Source organism: Pleurodeles waltl, chromosome 3_1 (genome assembly GCF_031143425.1).
Source record: "Pleurodeles waltl isolate 20211129_DDA chromosome 3_1, aPleWal1.hap1.20221129, whole genome shotgun sequence".
NCBI classification, from domain to species: domain Eukaryota; kingdom Metazoa; phylum Chordata; class Amphibia; order Caudata; family Salamandridae; genus Pleurodeles; species Pleurodeles waltl.
The window spans coordinates 1,748,268,767-1,748,289,158 of NC_090440.1; the positions used below are offsets into that span (position 1 = coordinate 1,748,268,767).

The following is a 20,392-nucleotide window of genomic DNA, read 5'->3' on the forward strand; positions in this document are numbered from 1 at the left end:
TCGGGCCTGGGGGCTGCGGGTGCAGTGCTTTCTCCAGGTGTCAGGGTCCTTTGTTACTGGGCAGTCGCAGTCAGGGGGAGCCTCTGGATACTCTATGCAGATGTCGCTGTGGGGATGCAGGTAGGTCGTCTCAGGGTGTCCACGTGGTTGGAGACGCCTGGGAGTCCTCTCTGCAGTGTTGGTTCTTTTGGACACGAGCCGGGGACTCATGCTTCCGGAGCGAGGCTAGAGTCCCTTTAAAGATGGTTTCTTTGTTGTTGTTTGGACAGAGCTGCTGTCCACTGGAGTTTCTTGGTCCTTTGGGTACAGGTCAGTCTTCTGAGTTCCCAGAGGTTGCTGGTCCTGCTGGTTCTTTGAATCTGGAGACAGGCCGGTAGGGCTGGGGCCAAGTCAGTTGTTGTCTCCGTCATCTCTGCGGGGCTTTCAGGTCAGCAGTCCTTCTTGTTGAAGGTCGTCAGGAATCTGATTTCCTGGGTTCCGGGGCGCCCCTAAATACTCAATTTAGGAGTGTGTTTAGATATGGGGGGAAGTAGAACATGGTTACTGTCCTTGAGGGTGGCTACACCCTCTTTGTGCCTCCTCTCTGTGGCGAGGAGGGCACATCCCTAATCCTACTGGGGGGAATCCTCCAAAACAAGATGGAGGATTTTCCAAGGAGGGGGTCGCTTCAGCTCTGATCACCTTAGGGGTGGACCTGGCTGAGGAGGTGACTCCTCGTTGTTTTTCTGATTATCTCCCTGGACTTGCCGCCAAAAGTGGGGGCTGTGTCCGGGGGGCGGGCATCTCTACTAGCTGGAGTGCCCTGGGGCATTGTAACATGCAGCCTGAGCCTTTGAGGCTCACTGCTAGGTGTTACAGTTCCTGCAGGGGGGAGGTGTGAAACACCTCCACCCAGTGAAGGCTTTGTTTCTGGCCCCAGAGAGCACAAAGACTCTCACCCCAGGGGATCAGAAACTCATCTCAGTGGCAGGCTGTCACAGACCAGTCAGTCCTGCACTGATGGATTGGGTAAAATACAGGGTGCATCTCTAAGATGCCCCGTGTGCATTTTTTAATAAATCCAGCACTGGCATCAGTGTGGGTTTATTATTCTGAGACATTTGATACCAAACTTCCCAGTGTTCAGTGAAGCCATTATGGAACTGTAGAGTTCGTTTTGACAAACTCCCATACCATATACTTAATATGGCCACACTGTACTTACAATGTCTAAGAATAGACTAAGACACTGTAGGAGCATATTGATCATGCAGCTATGCCCTTACCTGTGGTATAGTGCACCCTGCCTTAGGGCTTTAAGGACTGCTAGAGGGGTGACTTACCAATGCCACAGGCAGTAATTTGTGTGCATGGCATCCTGTGGGGGGTGCCATGTCAACTTTGCCTTTTTCTCCCCACCAACACACACAATCTGCAATGGCAGTGTGCATGTGCTAGGTGAGGGGTCCCTTAGAGTGGCACAACACATGTTGTAGCCCTTAGGGACCTTCCCTTGTCACAGGGCCATTGGTACCACTGGTACCTTTTACAAGGGTCTTATCTGTGTGCCAGGGGTGTGCCAATTGTGGAAACAATGGTACATTTTTTGTGAAAGAACAATGGTGCTGGGGCCTGGTTAGCAGGGTCACAGCACACTTCTTATTCAAGTCAGCATTAATATGAGGCAAAAAATGGGGGGTAACTGCAACAGGGAGCCAGTTTCCTACAGCAAACATGGCCAATTCTGGCACCGAACCCTCTCTATTACTCCCTTGGCCAAGAGAGCTGCGACTTCCTTGCATAGAAGGGGCAGATGATCCTCCGTCAGCCGGTCGCGTGATGGTGGCATAGAGGGAGGGGTAATCTTGAAGGGAAAGGAGAAACCCCTTTGGACAATCTACAACACCCACCTGTCCGATGTTATGGACTGGCAGTGGGGCAGGTGATGGTGAATCCTGCCGCCAACCCGATGCCCATGATGGTAAAGGGCTACTAGGAAGGCTTGGAGGCTCCAGCTGCCAGGGAAGTGGTGGAATGACCAGACTGCTGGTTATCTGACCCACAAGGCCTATGAGTACCGCGTCCTCAGCCACGCAGAGGCTTGGGAGCATGCAAAGCTCGGTGGCGGAGAGGGAACTGGTGCAGCTGGAAGCCCCTTCCATAGCCACAAAAGGAGCGAAAGGCAGATTGGGGTTGACAGTGGGCTGTTGAGAGGCCCAAGGACTTAGCCGTAGCCAGAAAGTTCTTGAAGCGCTCTTAAAGCTGAATCGGGGCAGTGGTGTCCTATTCACAGGAGCCCCTGTATTGGGTTTAGACTAAGTTCTCAAGAGGACGTCAGTAAGGGAGTCATTGAATTGGAGTAGGGTTTCTGATGAGGAAACTCCTGGTTGCAACACCTCCATCAAGATGTTAATCTTGACTGTCACAGAGGGCGAATGACAGTCAAGGACCTCAGACATTGTAGGAGACTGGCCTGGCTTATAGTGGGTACCTGATGGTACTTACACCTTGTGCCAGGTCCAGTTATCCCTTATTAGTAGATTAGTAGTGTTCTAGCAGCTTGGATTTATAGAGGTAGCTATAGCAGAGCAGCTTAGGCTGAACTAGGAGACATGCAAAGCTCCTACTACTATACCACTTATATCATATAGCACTATATCATAAGAATCACAAAACTCAGAGTTACTAAAAATAAAGGTACTTTATTTTAGTGACAATGTGGCAAAAATATCTCAGAGGATATAATCCCTTAGGAGGTAAGTAAAATACACAAAATATACACACAAACCAAAATCAGGTAAGTTAACAGTTATAAAAGTGGTGCAAACACTGTAAAATACAATAGGATGCAATAGGCTTAGGGGAAACACAAACCATATACTAAGAAAGTGAAATGCGAACCACTTAGGGACCCCAGGCCTAGTGTAGTGTGTAGAGGGTCGCTGAGAGTGTTAGAAAACACTAAGGGTGTCCAAGATACCCCACCCCAAGACCCTGAAAACTAGGAGTAAAGTTACCCTACTTCCCCAGAAACACATTAAAGTTGTGATAGGAGATTCTGCCAAGACCACAACTGACTGCAAAGCACTGAAGACGGATTCCTGGACCTGAGGACCCGTAAAGGAAGGGGACCAAGTCCAAGAGTCACGAAAGTGTCCAGGGGGGGCAGGAGCCCACTAAACCCCAGATGAAGGTGCAAAATGCCTGCCTCCGGGTGGAAGACGCTGAAGATTCTGCAACAACGGAAGATGCCAGGAACTTCTCCTTTGCACAGAATATGTCCCACAGCATGTTGGAGAATGTAGAGTTGTTTCCACGCAGAAAGACTGCAAACAAGCCTTGCTAGCTGTAAAGGTCACGGTTGAAGAAAATTGGTGCTGCCCGGGCCCAGGAAGGACCAGGAGGTCACCCCTTAGAGGAGGAGACAGAGGGGGCGCTCAGCAGCACAGAGAGCTCACGCAAAAGCAAGCAGCACTCGCAGAAGCACTTGAACAAGGGTTCGAGAAAACTGAGCACGGCGGTCATCTCAACACTACAAAGAAGGGTCCCACGAAGCCGGTGGTCAACTCAGCGAGTTGAGCAATGCAGGACGGAGTGCTGGGGACCTGGGCTGTGCTATGCACGAAGGATTCCTTGCAAAAGTGCACAGAAGCCCTAGCAGCTGCAGTTCACGCAGTACAAAGGATTCCTGTCTGGCGTGGGGAGGCACGAACGTACCTCCACCAAATTTGGACAGATGGACCACTGGACTGTCGGGGTCACTTGGAGACATGCAAAGGTCCTACTATAGCACTTATATCAAATAGGTACTATATCATAAGAAACACAAAACTCGGGGTTACTAAAAATAAAAGTACTTTATTTTAGTGACAATGTGCCAAAAATATCTCAGAGGATAAACTCCTTTAGGAGGTAAGTTAAATACACAAAATATACACACAAACCAAAATCAGGTAAGTAAAACAGTCAGAAAGTAGTGCAAACTGTAGAATACAATAGGATGCAATAGGCCTAGGGGCAACACGAACCATATACTCTGAAAGTGGAATGCGAACGATGAATGGACCCCTAGGCTAGTGTAGTGTGTAGTGGGTCGCTGAGAGTGTAAGAAAACACTAAGGGTGTCCAAGGTACCCCACCCCAAGACCCTGAAAAGTTGGAATAAAGTGATACTACTTCCCCAGAGCACACTAAACTTGTGATAGAGGATTCTGCAAAGACCACAACAGACTGTAAAGCACTGAAGACGGATTCCTGGACCTGAAGACCTGCAAAGGAAGGGGACCAAGTCCAAGAGTCGTGAAAGTGTCCAGGGGGAGTGGTCCTTAAAGCTCATGGCAGCCTGACATGCGACTCTGCACAAATTGAGGTCCCGCTCAAGAGGAAGGTCATGGTACTAGTTGCGCTGGAGGATGCAGAGCTGTTTCTTTGGAGAAAGACCGCAAACAAGCCATGCTAGCTGCAAGGGTCGCAGTTGAAGAAAAAGGGTGCTGCCCGGGCCCAGGAAGGACCAGGATGTCACCACTTGGGAGAGGAGACAGAGGGGGCCCTCAGCAACACAGAGAGCCCCCGCACAAGAAGGCAGCACCCACAGAAGTCCTTGAACACAGGTTCAAGAAGACTGAGCACGGCGGTCGTCTCAACACTACAAAAGAGGGTCCCACAAAGCCGGAGGTCAACTCAGGGAGTTGAGCAATGCAGGACGGGGATCTGGGCTAGGCTGTGCATGAAGGATTCCTTGCAAAAGTGCACAGAAGCCCTAGCAGCTGCAGTTCACATGGTGCACAGGATTACTGTCTGGAGAGGGGAGGCAAGGACTAACCTCCTCCAAATGTGGACAGTTGGACCATTGGACAGTCTGGGCCACTTGGGTCCACCACCTGTGTTCCATGGGCCACGCTCGTCAGGATGAGAGGGGTCCCAGAGTACTGGTGATGCTGAAGTTACGTGCCTGCTGGAGCAGGGGGAAGATTCCGTCAACCCACAGGAGATTTCCTTGTGGCTTCCAGTGCAGGATGAAGGCAGGCAGCCCCCAAAGCATGCACCACCAGGAAACAGTCAAGAAAGCCGTCAGGATTAGGCGCTACAATGTCACTGGTAGTCTGCTTGCTACTTTGTTGCAGTTTTGCAGGTGTCCTGGAGCAGTCAGCGGTCGATCCTTGGCAGAAGTCGAAGAGAAAGGTGCAGAGGAACTCTGGTGAATTCTTGCAAGTCGTTATCTGAGGAAAAGCCCACAGAAGAGACCCTAAATAGCCCTCAGAGGAGGATTGGCCACCTAGTCAGGTAAGCACCTATAAGGAGGGGTCTCTGATGTCACCTGCTGGCACTGGCCACTCAGAAGCCTCCAGTGTGCCATCACACCTCTGATTCAAGATGGCAGAGGTCTGAGACTCACTGGTGGAGCTCTGGGCACCAACCCTGGGGTGGTGATGGATAGGGGAGTGGTCACTCCCCTTTCCTTTGTCCAGTTTTGCACTAGGGCAGGGACTGGGGGTTCCCTGAACCGGTGTAGACTTCAAAGCATTTCCAGAGGCTTGGAGAGGCTACTCCTCCCCAGTCCTTAGCACCTATTTCCAAAGGGAGAGGATGTAACACCCTCTCTCAGAGGAAATTCTTTGTTCTGCCTTCCTGGGACTGGGCTGCCCAGACCCCAGAAAGGCAGAACCCTGTCTGTGGGGTGGCAGCAGCGGTAGCTGGAGAGAAAACCCCAGAGAGGTGGTTTGGCAGTACCCGGGGTCCATAGTGGAGCCCCGGGGATGCATGGGATTGGCACCCCAATACCAGATTTGACATGGAGGGACACTTCCATGATCTAAGACATGTTACATGGCCATATTCAGAGTTACCATTGTGAAGCTACAAATAGGTATTGACCTATATGTAGTGCACACATGTAATGGTGTCCCCGCACTCACAAAGTCTGGGGAAATTGCACTGAACTATGTGGGGGCACCTTTGCTAGTGCAAGGGTGCCCTCACACTTAGTAACTTTGCACCTAACCTTCACTAAGTGAGGGTTAGACATGTAGGTGACTTATAAGTTACTTAAGTGCAGTGTAAAATGGCTGTGAAATAACATGTGCGTTATTTCACTCAGGCTGCAGTGGCAGTCCTGTGTAAGATTTGTCTGAGCTCCCTATGGGTGTCAAAAGAAATGCTGCAGCCCATATGGATCTCCTGGAACCCCAATACCCTGGGTACCCAGGTACCATATACTCAGGAATTATAAGGGTGTTCCAGTGTGCCAATTAGAATTGGTGAAAATGGACACTAGCCTATAGTGACAATTTTAAAGGCAGAGAGAGCATAAGCACTGAGGTTCTGGTTAGCAGAGCCTCAGTGACACAGTTAGTCACTACACAGGCACACACATTCAGGCCACAAACTATGAGCACTGGGGTCATGGCTAGCAGGATCCCAGTGAGACAGGCACAAACAAACTTACATACATGTAAAAATGGGGGTAACATGCCAGGCAAGATGGTACTTTCCTACAGACATCTTCCATACCACCATCGCATATAAAGCTTCCTCCTCCATAGCCACAGTAGGGGGAGAAAGAAAACCAGTATCTGAAAAAGTACCCTGTTCACTGGCTTCACCCAGGTCCACACACCAGTCCATAGTATGGTCTTCTCTGTAGGGCTTTTATTTTGCAAGTTCCAGCGAAACCTCTGATTCCTCCCGAGGCCAACCGCAAGGGACTAGGGATTAGGCTTTGATCTAGGAAACAAGGCTCCTGCCAGCATTGGATGTGGCGTTGTGCGAAGCCCTTTTGGTTCCACGTCAGAGTTGGGGATCACAATGGAGATGGCACCGCAGGTGGGTACCTGTGGTAACGGGAGCATCGACATCGGGACCAGTGTCGGGGAAGGTTGAGTTGCTATGACTGATGTTGATCTGGATCCAAGAATGGGTCCCTAAGGGGCCACTGGAACCGAGGCCGAAGCTGGCTGCAAGAAACCAGATTGGGCCCCCTCCTATCTCTCAGGGCCCAAAAGTGCATTGGAGGGGCTAGGCTGCCCAAAAATCAGGCATACAGCCTCATAAAACTCCTTCAGTTGGGCGGAGATTGCTCCGGATCTCGGAAAGTCAGGGAGCCGCGGAGTAGGCCCAGGCGTAAGATCCGAAGAACCAGGCCTTAAATATTGATGTTCCCTCATTTCATCGGCCGCCAAACAAGGCGAAGTCGAAGACTGCTTCTTACTCATCTTCTTGGGCCTTGACTTACCCGATCGTCCTGAGGACTTGAAGTAAGATGTCTACAACTTCAGACTCTGCAACTAGTACCAGGACCTTCCTCTTCAGCGGTACCTCAATTTGCGCAGAGTCGCATGTCAGGCTGCCATGAGCTTTAAGGACCACTCCCTCAAAGCCTTCAGGTGCATGGCACTGCAATCAGAGCATGACTTTGAGTCGTGGTCACACTCCAGGCCTCACAGGCAGATAGGATGCATTTGGGCATCAGCCGATGACAGGCTCCGTGTGTCTTGAATGCTGTCTTTTTAGATAACATCCTACCAGGAGGAAATCCTCAAAACAACTCGACAAAATGACAGAAAAAGCCAGTCAACAATTGACTGAGAGTCAGCTCTTCTCTTGATCAGTGCTGACTGGCCCAGGAAGAAAAGAGCTGACATCATTGTGCGTCGGTGGTGCCTATATAGGTACCGCAACATTATCCCAGTGCGGATGACACACACAGAGACAATCAAAGCCACCTGGTGGCGCGCAGGTGTACTGCTCATGAAAATCTTCTGGATCCAGACTGACGCCAGGGAAATTCAAAGGTAAAGAATCTGAAGCTAGAAGTCTCTATCAGATGTTAGTATGCGGAGGTGGTACATATATATACACAGCTACTGACAATTGAGGGAATTGTTACTGGAAAAATTCACACATTTTCTACTTTTTAGTTCAGTGGTTGTTAAAACTGTCAGCCTTAGGGTGGTCTTCCCCACAACATTTTGCTTTCCTTCTCCAATTTTCTGAACTTGTTTTTGCTGGTATTAGGACTCTGCACACTTTACCAATGCTAACCAGTGTTAAAGTGCTTATGCTCGCTCATCTAAACACAGCAATATTAGTTATACCCAATTGGCACATTTAATATACTTATAAGTCCCTAATAAAGTATACTATGGGGGTCATTCTGACCCCGGCGGGCCAGGGTTGGAGGGAGCACCGCCAACAGGCTGGCGGTGCTCCACAGGGTATTCTGACCGTGGCGGTTCAGCCGCGGCCAGAAAGGGAAAACCGGCGGTCTCCCGACGGTTTTCCGCTGCCCTGGGAATCCCCCATGGCGGCGCAGCTTGCTGCGCCGCCATGGGGGATTCTGACACCCCATACCGCCATCCTGTTGCTGGCGGTTCGCCCGCCAGGAACAGGATGGCGGTATGGGGTGTCGTGGGGCCCCTGGGGGCCCCTGCAGTGCCCATGCCAATGGCATGGGCACTGCAGGGGCCCCCGTAAGAGGGCCCCACTTTGTATTTCAGTGTCTGCCTTGCAGACACTGAAATACGCGACGGGTGCCACTGCACCCGTCGCACCTTCCCACTCCGCCGGCTCAATTCTGAGCCGGCGTCCACGTGGGAAGGATGATTTGCACTGGGCTGGCGGGCGGCCTTTTGGCGGTCGCCCGCCAGCCCAGTGCAAATCCCAAAATACCCTCAGCGGTCTTTCGACCGCGGATCGGTATTTTGGAGGGGGGAACTCTGGCAGGCGGCCTCCGCCGCCCGCCAGGGTGAGAATCACCCCCTATATGTGCCCAGGGCCTTTAAATTAAATACTAATACTGCGCCTGCAACACTGATTGTGCCACCTTCTCAATCGGCCATTAAACATGTCTCTGGCCTGCCATTGCAAGCCCTGTGTGTGCAGTTTTTAACTGCCATTTGCGAGGCCAAAGCCTTCCTTTTTAATACATATAATTCACCCCTACGGTAGGCCTTGGACAGCCCAGAGGCCAGGGTACAATATATTTAAAAAGCAGGACATGTACTTTGAATTTTTACATGTCTAGGTAGTGAAAAACTCCTACATTCACTTTTCACTAATGCAAGGCCTATCTCTACCATGGGATGGCATTGGTGTTGTCTTATTGCATTTTATAAGTGTCATTTCCAAATGGGAAAAGATAATTCCATCAAGTTTGGAGTCTCTGGAATCATAGTTTAAATTCTAACTTATGGTGAAATCAGATTTTGAATTGCAATTCTAAAAATGCAATTTTTAGAAAATTGGCATTTTCTTGCATTATCCATGTGCCATTTGGTGCCTGCCCCCGTATCTGGTCACATGACTGGATGTAATTGGCAGCCGGGCTTTGTGTATTCCTCTTAGACAGCCACACACAAAGGCTTGATGGGCCATCTAGGGCAGGATGGGACGGAGGAGCTGGACGCAGCCTCATTTACACCTGAATAGGTTGTGTCCTGTCTACACACAAAGGTCTTAACAACACTGTATTGTCACGCCAACCAACTTGGAGCCAGGGCAGGGGAGGGAGGGAATTCCTTACACTTCGAAGCCACTGTCGAGAGGTTTCTCTCACCTTCCAGAACTAGAAACAAAGGTATAAATACTGGACCTCAGAAACTACCACTTCAGTATACTTTTGGACCTGTGGATACTCTACCAGGAAGAAGGACTGCTGTGCTGCTGAAAGTCTGCCACTCTGCTGGACTCCTGATTTGCTGTGCTCACATGCCGCCTGCTTCCCTCCTGCCTGGGTGAGGAGGACTGGACCTGAGTCTCTTAAACCCAGAACCCATGATGACTCCAAGGGATAGTTGGCTGCCCTCCTGATCTGAAGTCTCAGAGACATAACAGACTTCCAACAACCCTGCTTCTGCACCTGGATTCTTCCATCTGTGAGTCTCCCCTGCCAAGTGGGCTGCCCCTGTGCTGAACCATTGGAAGTGGGCCTAAGGTGCTTGCCAGTGAAACTAATGCATCCTCTCTGCTGAGTGATGCACCCCAGGCAGAATTGATGCATCTCCTTGGCTAAGCGGCATATCCTCAAGCAGAACTGATGTTGCTGCATGGATTGGGCCCATCCCAAAAGACTTGCATGGCCACCGCATCTTGAGTTTGATGCATCACCTTCAGAAACACCACTGTGCAATGCTTCCCCGGAGCAGGTCCTTGCATCTCTTGGCGACGGCAGCCACGATGACGACACCGTACCTCTGCATTGCAGCTTCACCGCTCTTCAGAATCAACACATTTCTTCAACTGAGCAATGCATTTCCAACACCAGCCTTTACACTTCAAGCCCTATCGACGGAATCCTCAATGTTGACACAACAGGACCTAGCACCACAACCTCGTTGCATCTCGGAACTGACGCATCACCTTGTTTGCGCGATGCATTTTTGACCCAGATCCACGCAACGCTCCAAAACCAGGATTTAAGGTTCAGCTGGCCTTCCTGGGAACCTGTAGCTGGCCCGCACTTCATCATGGTCAGCCTAAACTTGTGACTTTTTCCTGGTCCTACGTGATGAGATATCCCTATTAGAATCTTGTGCTTCTTGGCGCTATTGTGTTTACAACTTTAAAAAGTCATATCAATTTTTTTGATCTTATTTATTAAAATCTACTCTATTTTTCTATCTCTAATGTCGGCTCCTTTTGTGGCTTGTTTTCACTGTTTTACTGTTTGAAGTGCTGCACAAATACTTTACACAGTGCCTTTAAGTTGAGTCTGAGTGCTTTGTATCAATTTACTGGTCGTTGAAGTTGAGCACACGTGAATTTGAGGAAGCCTGTCTTATCCTGACACAGACTTTGGTTGCTACTTGACCATGGCTCACACCTCAGTGAACCAACACCTAATTTCTTACAGTGGTATAATACAAGTGACCATAAGGATAAGTTACTTACCTGTAAATCCTAGTTCTCTTCCAGGGGTATCCTCATCAAACTCATAAACTTTGAATATTCCCGCCCTCGTGCGGGGACCCCGGAGCATATATAAAATACACACATATAAAGTATGAAATATGCACGAAAAATATATACATAGCATTTTTAGTAGACAAATTTCCATACTAAACTCATATATATGTGTGTAAAACAGCAATGCAGACTACAATCATAAGCAGGCTAAAATGCTTTATTTCTAAGAGTTTTTTTATTTATTTTAAACAGTCCTTTTCAACATTACAATAAGAGAAAAAAAATACTTTTCAAAGCCCCATAACTGGGCCTATGGAAATAAGCAGTAGTAACGTCAGAGAAAAAAAAGAAAAAACTACATTGAAAACCATGGAGCATTCTTAGCCCATAGGCTGCATGCAGGTTAACACAGGAGAACCATAAACATTTTGGTATCGTGCCTCTAAGACCCTGAGCACCTCCAGTATCCCACCATGCCTCAGGGGTGAAGGAGAGGTGACAGTTGGTTCACAGTTAGGTCAGTACTTTTTTTTACGGTGACAACGTATCCAGCAGATTAGAGAGATAGTGTGTCCTGCACTTCTAGGAGACTTGCGTCCAGGGAGGAGGGTGGGTTGTTTATGACTTTGATGGTGATACCCCTGGAAGAGAACTAGGATTTACAGGTAAGTAAGTTATCCTTCTCTTCCAGGGGATCCTCATCAATAGTCATAAACATTGAATAGATTAGCAAGCCCATCCCTTAACTCTGCGGACTGTCCAATAGAAGTGCAGGAATAGATATGTATCATGCAAACAAATTTCTCAGAGATGCTTGCCCAACTTGGGCGTCTGCTCTGGCATCTGAGTCCAAACAGTAATGCCTAGTAAATGTATGTACAGACTTCCATGTAGCAGCCTTACAAATTTCAGAAATTGGAACATTATTAAGGAGGGCAGCCGTAGCCGCCTTTCCTCTTGTCGAATGCGCCTTAGGCCTAGCAAGTAGTTGTTTATTAGCCAATTGATATGCAGTAACAATACATTAAACTATCCATCTAGAAATGGTTCGTTTTGAGGCTGCCTCGCCAGTTCTCAAATGACTAATAATTTACAAATAAGTGGTTAGATTGTCTAATTAGTTTGGTTTTGTCCAAGTAAAATTTCAGCACTCTTTTCAAATCTAGTGAGTGCAAAGCTTTCTCCGCCGGAGTATCCGGATTGGGGAAAAAAGTTGGTAGTGAGATAGTCTGATTGATGTGAAACTCTGACACCACCTTCGGTAAGAATGATGGATGAGTTTGTAGAACCACTCTATTCTTGTGGAAGACCGTGTAAGGTTCTTTGGAGAACAAAGCCTGAATTTCACTGACCCTTCTTGCGGAAGTAATGGCTACCAAAAAAGCCGTCTTCCACGTAAGGTGTTGCAAAGAGGCTTTGTGTATAGGTTCGAAAGGAGGTCCCATAAGTTTCGATAGCACTATGTTCAGCTCCCAGGGAGGGGAGGGTTTCCGAATGGGTGGAAAAACTTTTTTCAAACCTTTTAAGAAATCCTTGACTACTGGTCTTGTAAAAAAGGATTCCTGAGAAGGTGACTTACGATAGGCTGTAAAGGCAGATAAATGTACCTTAATAGATGACACTTGCAGACCCGATTTTGCCAAATGGAGTAGTTAAGACAGTATGACCTCCTCCTGAGCCAGTATAGGATTCTGACCTTGCTGACGACACCATATGTAGAACCTCTTCCACTTGAACGCATAAGAACGCCGCGTGGAAGGTCGTCTGGACTCCTTCAAGATGTTCATGCACTCCTGCGAGAGCCCTAGGTGCCCATACTGCAGGAATTTAGGAGCCATGCCGTCAAGCTCAGAGAGGAAAGGTTGGGGTGAAGTATCTTGCCTCCCAGCCTGCAAAGGAGATCCGGTCTGCACGGCAGCCTCCTGTGAGGCTGTTCCGATAGGTCGAGGAGATCTGTGTACCAGAACTGACGAGGCCATTGCGGAGCTATGAGAATCATTCTGGTGCTGGATCTGTAGAGTTTGTTGATCACCACAGGTATGAGGGGATCGGTGGAAAGGCGTAGAGAAATATCCCTGACCAGTCGATCAACAGGGCATTCCCTCGAGATCCCGGACGGTAGAACCTGGACGCGAAGTCTGGGCATTTCCTGTTTACCTCGTCTGCAAAGAGATCTAATTGAGGCCGACCCCATTGAGCGAAGATGTCTTCGACGACTTCGCCGTGAAGGACCCAATCGTGGGCGTCCTCGAGATTTCTGCTCAGGAAGTCCGCCTCCACATTTTGTTGACCTGGTAGGTGAACTGCTGTAAGCGACATTCTTCTTGCTAAGAGCCAATGCCAGATGGTCTGAGACTCCCGAGATAGGGGCAGGGATCTCGTTCCTTCTTGTCTGTTCAAATAATACATTGTGGTCATATTGTCCGTTTGTACTAGGAGAGATTTCCCCTAGATCGATGGAGCAAAAGACTTGAGAGCCAGATGGACTGCTCTGAGCTCCAGCAGGTTGATGTGGTACTCTCTTTCGTTGTCGGACCACAGGCCCTGAGCTTGAAGGGAACCTAGATGAGCTCCCCATCCCTGAAGAGACGCATCCGTTACCAGAGTGTCGGATGGGATTACCTGGTGAAACGGAGCTCCTACTGACAGGTGAGGTCTGTGCACCCACCATTGCAACGACTGTCGTGCTCCTATCGGAAGTCGCACTCTGTCCTCCCAGCGGCCTGTGCTCTGGTTCCAGTTGTTTTCCAGTGCCTCTTGGAGAGGCCTCATATGTAGCCTGGCATTCAGGACAATGAAAATGCACGAGGCCATGGAACCCAGTAGCGATGTCACCTGACGGGCCGTAGGTGCGTCGGACTTCAGCAGGTCTTGACGCTTTCTCTTTATTGATAACAGTCGTTCCTCCAAAGGATACACTCTTTCGAGCTCTGTATCCAGTATTGCTCCCAGGTAGTGGAGATTTTGCGTTGGAATCAAGGTGGACTTTTGGTAGTTGACTTGTAGACCTAGAGACCTGAAAACACTGAGCACAATGTCCCGATGGCTCCTCGCCTGCTCCGGAGAGGAGGCTTTCAGTAGCCAGTCGTCTAGGTATGGGTAAATGAAGATTTTTTGCCTCCTTAGATGCGCAGCTACCGTTGCTACGCATTTTGAGAAAACGCGAGGGGCAGATTTCAGGCCGAATGGAAGCACCTTGAACTGATAGTGCTGGGAGGCTATCCGGAAGCGTAGGAATTTCCGATGCTTGGGAATGATCGGGATATGAAAGTACGCATCTTGCAGGTCGATGGAGCACATCCAGTCTCCTCGATGTAGCTGAGGGAAAATCTGGTGGAGAGCCAGCATCCTGAACTTTTGCTTTTTTATGTACTTGTTCAGTAGTCATAAGTCCAGAATCGGTCTGAAAGCTCCCTCTCAACCTTTTTTTGCTACCAGAAAATTACGGGAGTTTACTCCCTTCCCTCTGTGCGCGACTGGAACTTTTTCTATTGCTTTTTTCCGTAAAAGGGCGTGAACCTCTTTGCGTAATAGGCTCATGTGAGACAGATTGCATTTGGTTGGTGGCAAGGGAGGAGGAGGTTGTCGGACAAGAAGAGAGTACCCATTCTCGACAATGTTGAGCACCCATTTGTCTTTTGTTATTGCACGCCACTCGTGAATGAACACTGTGATACTTCCCCCCACCGGAGTGGTGCACGGTGCTAAGGGAAGCGAGTCCTCATTGTTTTGCTGGAGTTTTGGGTGTGGACGGCTGTGGCCTGCTTGACCCTCGGTCTCTCGTGGCCTTACGAGATTGGAAAAGTGGGCGTCCTTGCCTCTGCTGCGGCCTCTGGGACCAATGAGGGGTTTGAACCCTCTGCTGAAACTACAAGTCGTAAGGTCTATACCTTCGCCTGAAATCCTTTTTTCTCTCCAGTCCCACTGCTCTCATGGTGTCCACTTCCGTCTTCATACGCGCCATCTCCTCTTCTGTATGGGTTCCAAAAAGCGAGTTCCAGTTGAACGGAAGGTTCAGGATACGCTGCTGCGCTTCCTGCTTCAATCCTGTCAGTCTCAACCAGGAAGACCTTCTCGCACAAATCCCATGCACGTAACCATGTGCAGCTAAGTCTGCCCCATCTGCTGCTGCGCTGATGACCTGATTGGAAACCAGACACCCCTCCTGAAGGATCTCCTGAAAATCCTGCCTGTCCTCCCTAGGCAATTTGTCTGCGAACCTGCTCAGTGAGTCCCATAGTGAACGGTCATATCTGCCTAGGAGTGCGGAAGCGCTGGAGACCTTCATCATGGAAGCCGCCGTGCCACACATCTTCCTCCCCAGAGAGTCTAGGTGTCTACTCTCCTTGTCTAATGGAACCGTAGAGGATGATGCCACTGGGTGCGTCTTTCGGGCTGCGGCCAATATGACTGAGTCCGGCGGTGGATCCGTCCTGAGAAACAAAGGATCTTGTTCAGGTGCCTTATATTTCTTCAAGATCCTAGCAGGAGCTGATCTGAGGGTGGCAGGTGCTAAAAAGGTGTCCATGGTTGGTTGTAACAGACCAGGCACTAGCGGTAACAACTTCTTTCAAACCGCTCTATGTTGCAGGGTTTCAAAGATCACGGATGAGGAGGTTGAGGGTTCCGGGACCTCTATATTTAGTTTTTGTGCTCCCCTGAGAAGCATCTCGTTAAAGGTTGTGATATCGTCCACTGGGGAGACTCTAGCTGGTGGAGAATCCATTAAGGTCGGGGAGTACTGTCTTACAGAGGACCCTGACGATGACCAAGAAGGGGACCTTCTGCGATGGCGTGACCGTGACCTAGATCGTCTCTGGGAGCGTGACCTGCTCCGAGATGCTGTGGCAGAGCGTCGAGGCCTCGTGGTTGACTGGTGAGAAGCAGAACGAGCCCGTCCTGCCCGCGCTGTTGGCGATGGTGTTCTCGGGAGAGAGGCAGAAGGAGAGTACATCCTCGAATACTGCGAGTCTGAGGAGGCAGTCGTTGTATTAAGGCTCTCCAACCACCTTGGCGACAAGTTGATGGGAGAGACATGCCCAGACGATGCAGCTCTCGACCGAGATGAACCACTTCTTATAGAGACCACCGGAGATGTTGGAGTGGTCTTATCCGCCGGCGGAAGCCGATGCTCCTCTCCTTGCAAGACAGGTAAAACCTGTGTCAACATCGACAGCTGCAACTGTCAGGTTGCTCTGGTCTCAACGTCGAGTGCCTCGGCGGTGACCGGTGATCCCTTGACCGCGACCTGCTCGACGTCGTGTTCCTCGCCGTCGAATGGTGGGCCGTCGACGGCGGAGGCCTTCGTTCCCGCCGTTGAGGCGACTTCTACGTCGTTTTCCTTGACGTCGAGGGGTGCGAGGCCTTCGGCGGCGAATGGGCACGCCGGTGATGGCTCGACGTCGATCGGTGGGTTGCCGTCGACGGAGATCTGCCTCTGTGGTGGCCATGTTCTTTCGACGTCGTATCCATCGATGTCGGTCGGGTCGACGGCGATCTATGACGGTGTGATGGTGGCAGAGATGACGTCGACGGCGAACAAACAGGTACCTTCCTACCTGCTGACGTCAATCTAGCCTGTCTCTCCTTAGAATGGCTTGTTGGCTGCCTGGGAAGGGAAGAGGACGATGTCTTCTGCCTCTCATGAAGACCATGAAGCCTGATCTTCTCCCTGTCCTTCAGAGTCCTTTTTGACATGTTCTTGCAGTGTCTGCAAGTGTCAGGACAGTGACTCTGAGGCAAGCACACAATGCAGAGAGTGTGTGGATCTGACTGGGCCTTCTTCTTCCCACAGGAAGGGCACTTCACAAAAAGAGAAGGCATTTTTCAGTCAGTAAAAAACTTCTAGACTCAGACAAAGGTGTTAGAAGTCGAGTGAAAGCAGAAAAAACGCTTTTTGAAGTATTTTTCTGAGAAAAAACTCAGAAAAACTGAGAGCTCAATGCTCCAGGATCCTCTCAGAAGAAGCCGGAAAAAAGAACTGACCTAACTGTGAACCAACTGTCACCTCTCCTTCACCCCTGAGGCATGGTGCTCAGGGTCTTAAAGGCACGGTGCCAGAATTCTTATGGCTCTCCTGTGTTAACCTGCATGCAGCCTATTGGCTAAGAATGCTCCATGGTTTTCAATGTAGTTTTTTCACTTTTTTCTCTGACATTACTACTGCTTATTTCCATAGGCTCAGTTATGGGGCTTTGGAAAGTATTTTTTTTTCTCTTATTGTAATGTTGAAAAGGACTGTTTAAAAAAAAAAAAACTCCATAGAAATAAAGCATTTTAGCCTGCTTAGATTATAGTCTGCATTGCTGTTTTACACACGTATATATGAGTTTAGTATGGAAATCTGTCTACTAAAAATGCTATATATATATTTTTCGTGCATATTTCATACTTTATATGTGTGTATTTTATGTATGCTCCGGGGCCCCCGCACGAGGGCGGGAATATTCAATGTTTATGACTATTGATGAGGATCCCCTGGAAGAGAAAGTGTGATACACTTCGTACACAACAAAGGTCTGTTTTTACTATTCCAAACAAGTACACCTGTGCTCCCAAATGATACAAAAAGTAATATGTATTAAAGTTGTTCCTGCATATATAACACACTTCAGGTAGTAAGAGCTAAAGTACTGCAATGTTGGAATCTTCTGTGGAGTACCTTGTCAGAGCCTCCACGCTGTACAAGAGGGCTTGCAGGGAAGTAGCGAGAGCAGCTGTGGCGGCAATTTCCTCACGGGCAGCTGATGCTGTCTCCACTTGGGACGTCTGTGTCTTCAACTTCTGCAGGTAGCAGGGGACCATGGCTTCTAACACCATCAGCATCTGCAGACTGATTAATGGCAATGGTTAGATAAAATGCTGATGATCTGTTGAGATTTACATATTTAGCTTAAATGTATTACAAGTTTTAAATTAGTAAAGTATTAATAAATTATTCCACTGAGGGAAATGAAATCTAAAGTTGGAATACGTTTGTAACATATATAGGAGACTGGCTCTGAATATGGTGTACACCTATGGTGTAGCACCCTATACTGAGTCCAGGTAACCATTAGTGATACTGTTTGGGTGCCCAGATAGCAAAAGCTCTCTAGGGGTAGCTGTGGTGATCAGCTAAAGCTTATCTAGGAAGAGTGTAAAGCACTTGCAGTACCAAAATAGGCAGTCAGTAACCACTCACAAGAAAGAACCAATCTAGGGACCATATTTAAGCCCCATTTGCGGCGAATTTGCGTATTTTTTTTAATGCAAATTCGGTGCAAAACTAACTCCATATTTATATTTCGACGTTAGACCAGTCTAACGTCAAAATATTGGAGTTTGCACCATTTTTTAGATGCGTGAACCTACCTTGCGCCAATGAGATGCAAGGTAGGCGTTCCCAACTAAAAAATGGTGATAACCCCATAGCCCCATATTTATCCCCCCTGTGCTAAAATGAAGCATGGGTGGGAGGATGGGCTAAATAATGATGCAAAGCTTGCTTTGCACCATTATTTAACCCCTGGGTCAGACCAGGCGTTAAGGGACCCATGGACCCATTTCCATGGTTAAACACCATGGAATGGGTCCACGGGTGCCCTCCTCAAGCCCACACCCACACCAGAGGGACACAAGAGGATGGGGGACCCCATCCCAGGTAAGTAGGGTAAGTATAGGTAAGTACTTTAAAAAAAAATTAAAGTGCCATCGGGGGCCCAACTCGGGGCCCCCTCATGGCACAGGGTGCAATGGCCATGCCTAGGGGACACTGGTCCCCTGTGCTGGCCACTGGGGTGGTGGGCATGACTCCTCTCTTTTCTAAGACAGGAGTCATGTGGTATGGATGGTTTTGCGTCAGAAAATTACGCTAGGCTGGTTAGAGTCATCTTTTTTTACTCTAGCCAGCCTAATGTTATTTTTTGGTGCAAAACCCCCTTCTCCCATACCGCCAGCCCCACCCGGCTAACGTCATTTTTTTGGTGCTCAAGAATGGCGCACGTTAGTGCACTTTTGCACCAAAAAGTATAAATATGCCCCTAGATGTTGCAAAAATAAAGGTTTCTTTATTGCAACACTAAAGGTACTCTAACATTGGTATTTCTCCATCACACACAAATAAACACTTAACAATAATCAGGAAAAGCATAAAAGTACATGGGGCCCTATTGTGGGAGTCCAAACCATAAACTAAGAAAGTGGCATAAGGATGGAGGTGCTCAACCAAGGTAAGAGTATTAGGATTCCAGGGGCTTGGAGAGTAGGAAATTACCATCTGTAAGTTCTAGAAATCCCACAGGAGCCTGGGTGCAGAGTTGTTATCGCACAGGGTGTTCCATAGACTAACACAGGACCATCGCAGTTGGATTTTTATGGATTCAGCACCCGTCTCAGTGGACCCCGCGGAAAACAGTTGGCACAAAGAAGGTTGGAGAGTGCCCCCACCCATGGTTACCCAGAAGACCAAAGTACCTACACCAGGGAGCCCAGGTGCATAGCGGTGAAGTGGCATTGGAAACCCTCTTTGGAGTCAACGGAAGCCTTGCTGCTGTCGCGACCAGTGGACCAGGTCGATGGAACCCAAAGGTGGATTTCAGAGGAGAGGAACCTGAAAAAGAAGGGGACAGTGTCCAGACCACTAGGAGATGTCCAGGTGGTGCAGGTAGACAAGGCCCACGCTCTTGGAGGTGATGTTCCTGCAGAATGGTGAAAGAAGAAGTCCAGCTGCAGAGCCAAGGGGATGCAGGAGATCCTCAGAGCTGCCCACAAGCTTTCACATCTTGGTCGCCAGGTTTCAGGAGGGTCAGTGGCCAGCAGAACCACCAGCAGAACCACCAACACGCCTTGGCAAATGCAAATCCTAGTTACAAGGAAGTTTACATGTTTTGGAGGACCAGCAAGCTCCTAGTGACTCAACCGTTGTTGGGGAGTAAGGGCAGGCCTTCAGCAGGAAGGAAAGCCATCTGGAGGTGGAAGAGTCCCCATGAGTGACCCTCTGGCTGCAGGCACAGGGAGTCGCAAGGAGGCCTCAGCAGCACAAGAAACAGGAGTCCCAGTTCGCAGAAGCTGCAGAGGGGGAGCTGAAGCTGGAGTTGCAGAGTGCTGGAAGCTGGGGCTTGTTGGAGCTCGAAGATCTTCTTGGAGGAAGAGCCAACAAGTCTTGGCAAAAGCAACAGTTGCAGTGCACAGGGGTTCTGTTCCAGTGGAAGCAGCAAGGGTCAACCGTCTTCCAAGTTAGTCAGAAGACAAGTTGGACCCGGAAGGAAGCACAGAACTACCACTTGTCAGCAGAGCCTTTACATTGCCCGTGGGACAGCAAGATCCACTAGCTGGTTCTTGTTGTCTTGAGGTGCATGCAGATGTAGGGGAGTGACTCCTTCACTCCAAGGTAGATTCCTTCTTTTCGCTTGGATGGAGTCAGAGTCCTAGTGACCCTGGGCAATGCACAGCCACGGATGTTGCAAAATCTTGCAGGAGCTGGAGAAACAATGTTGCAGTGGGAGCCGTCCCAACTGTATACAGTCTTGTT

At 49.1% G+C, this 20,392-nt stretch overlaps 1 protein-coding gene across 1 annotated transcript in view; it reads right to left on the minus strand.

Moving 5' to 3' along the window:
- The window catches only part of UNC80 (unc-80 homolog, NALCN channel complex subunit), a 2,774,722-nt gene that overhangs the window by 771,074 nt on the left and 1,983,256 nt on the right, over positions 1-20,392 (minus strand). Inside the window, exon 47 of the mRNA XM_069225668.1 lies at positions 17,543-17,713. Within this exon, the coding sequence (XP_069081769.1) occupies positions 17,543-17,713 (171 nt within the window). The remainder of the gene's footprint in view (positions 1-17,542; positions 17,714-20,392) is intronic.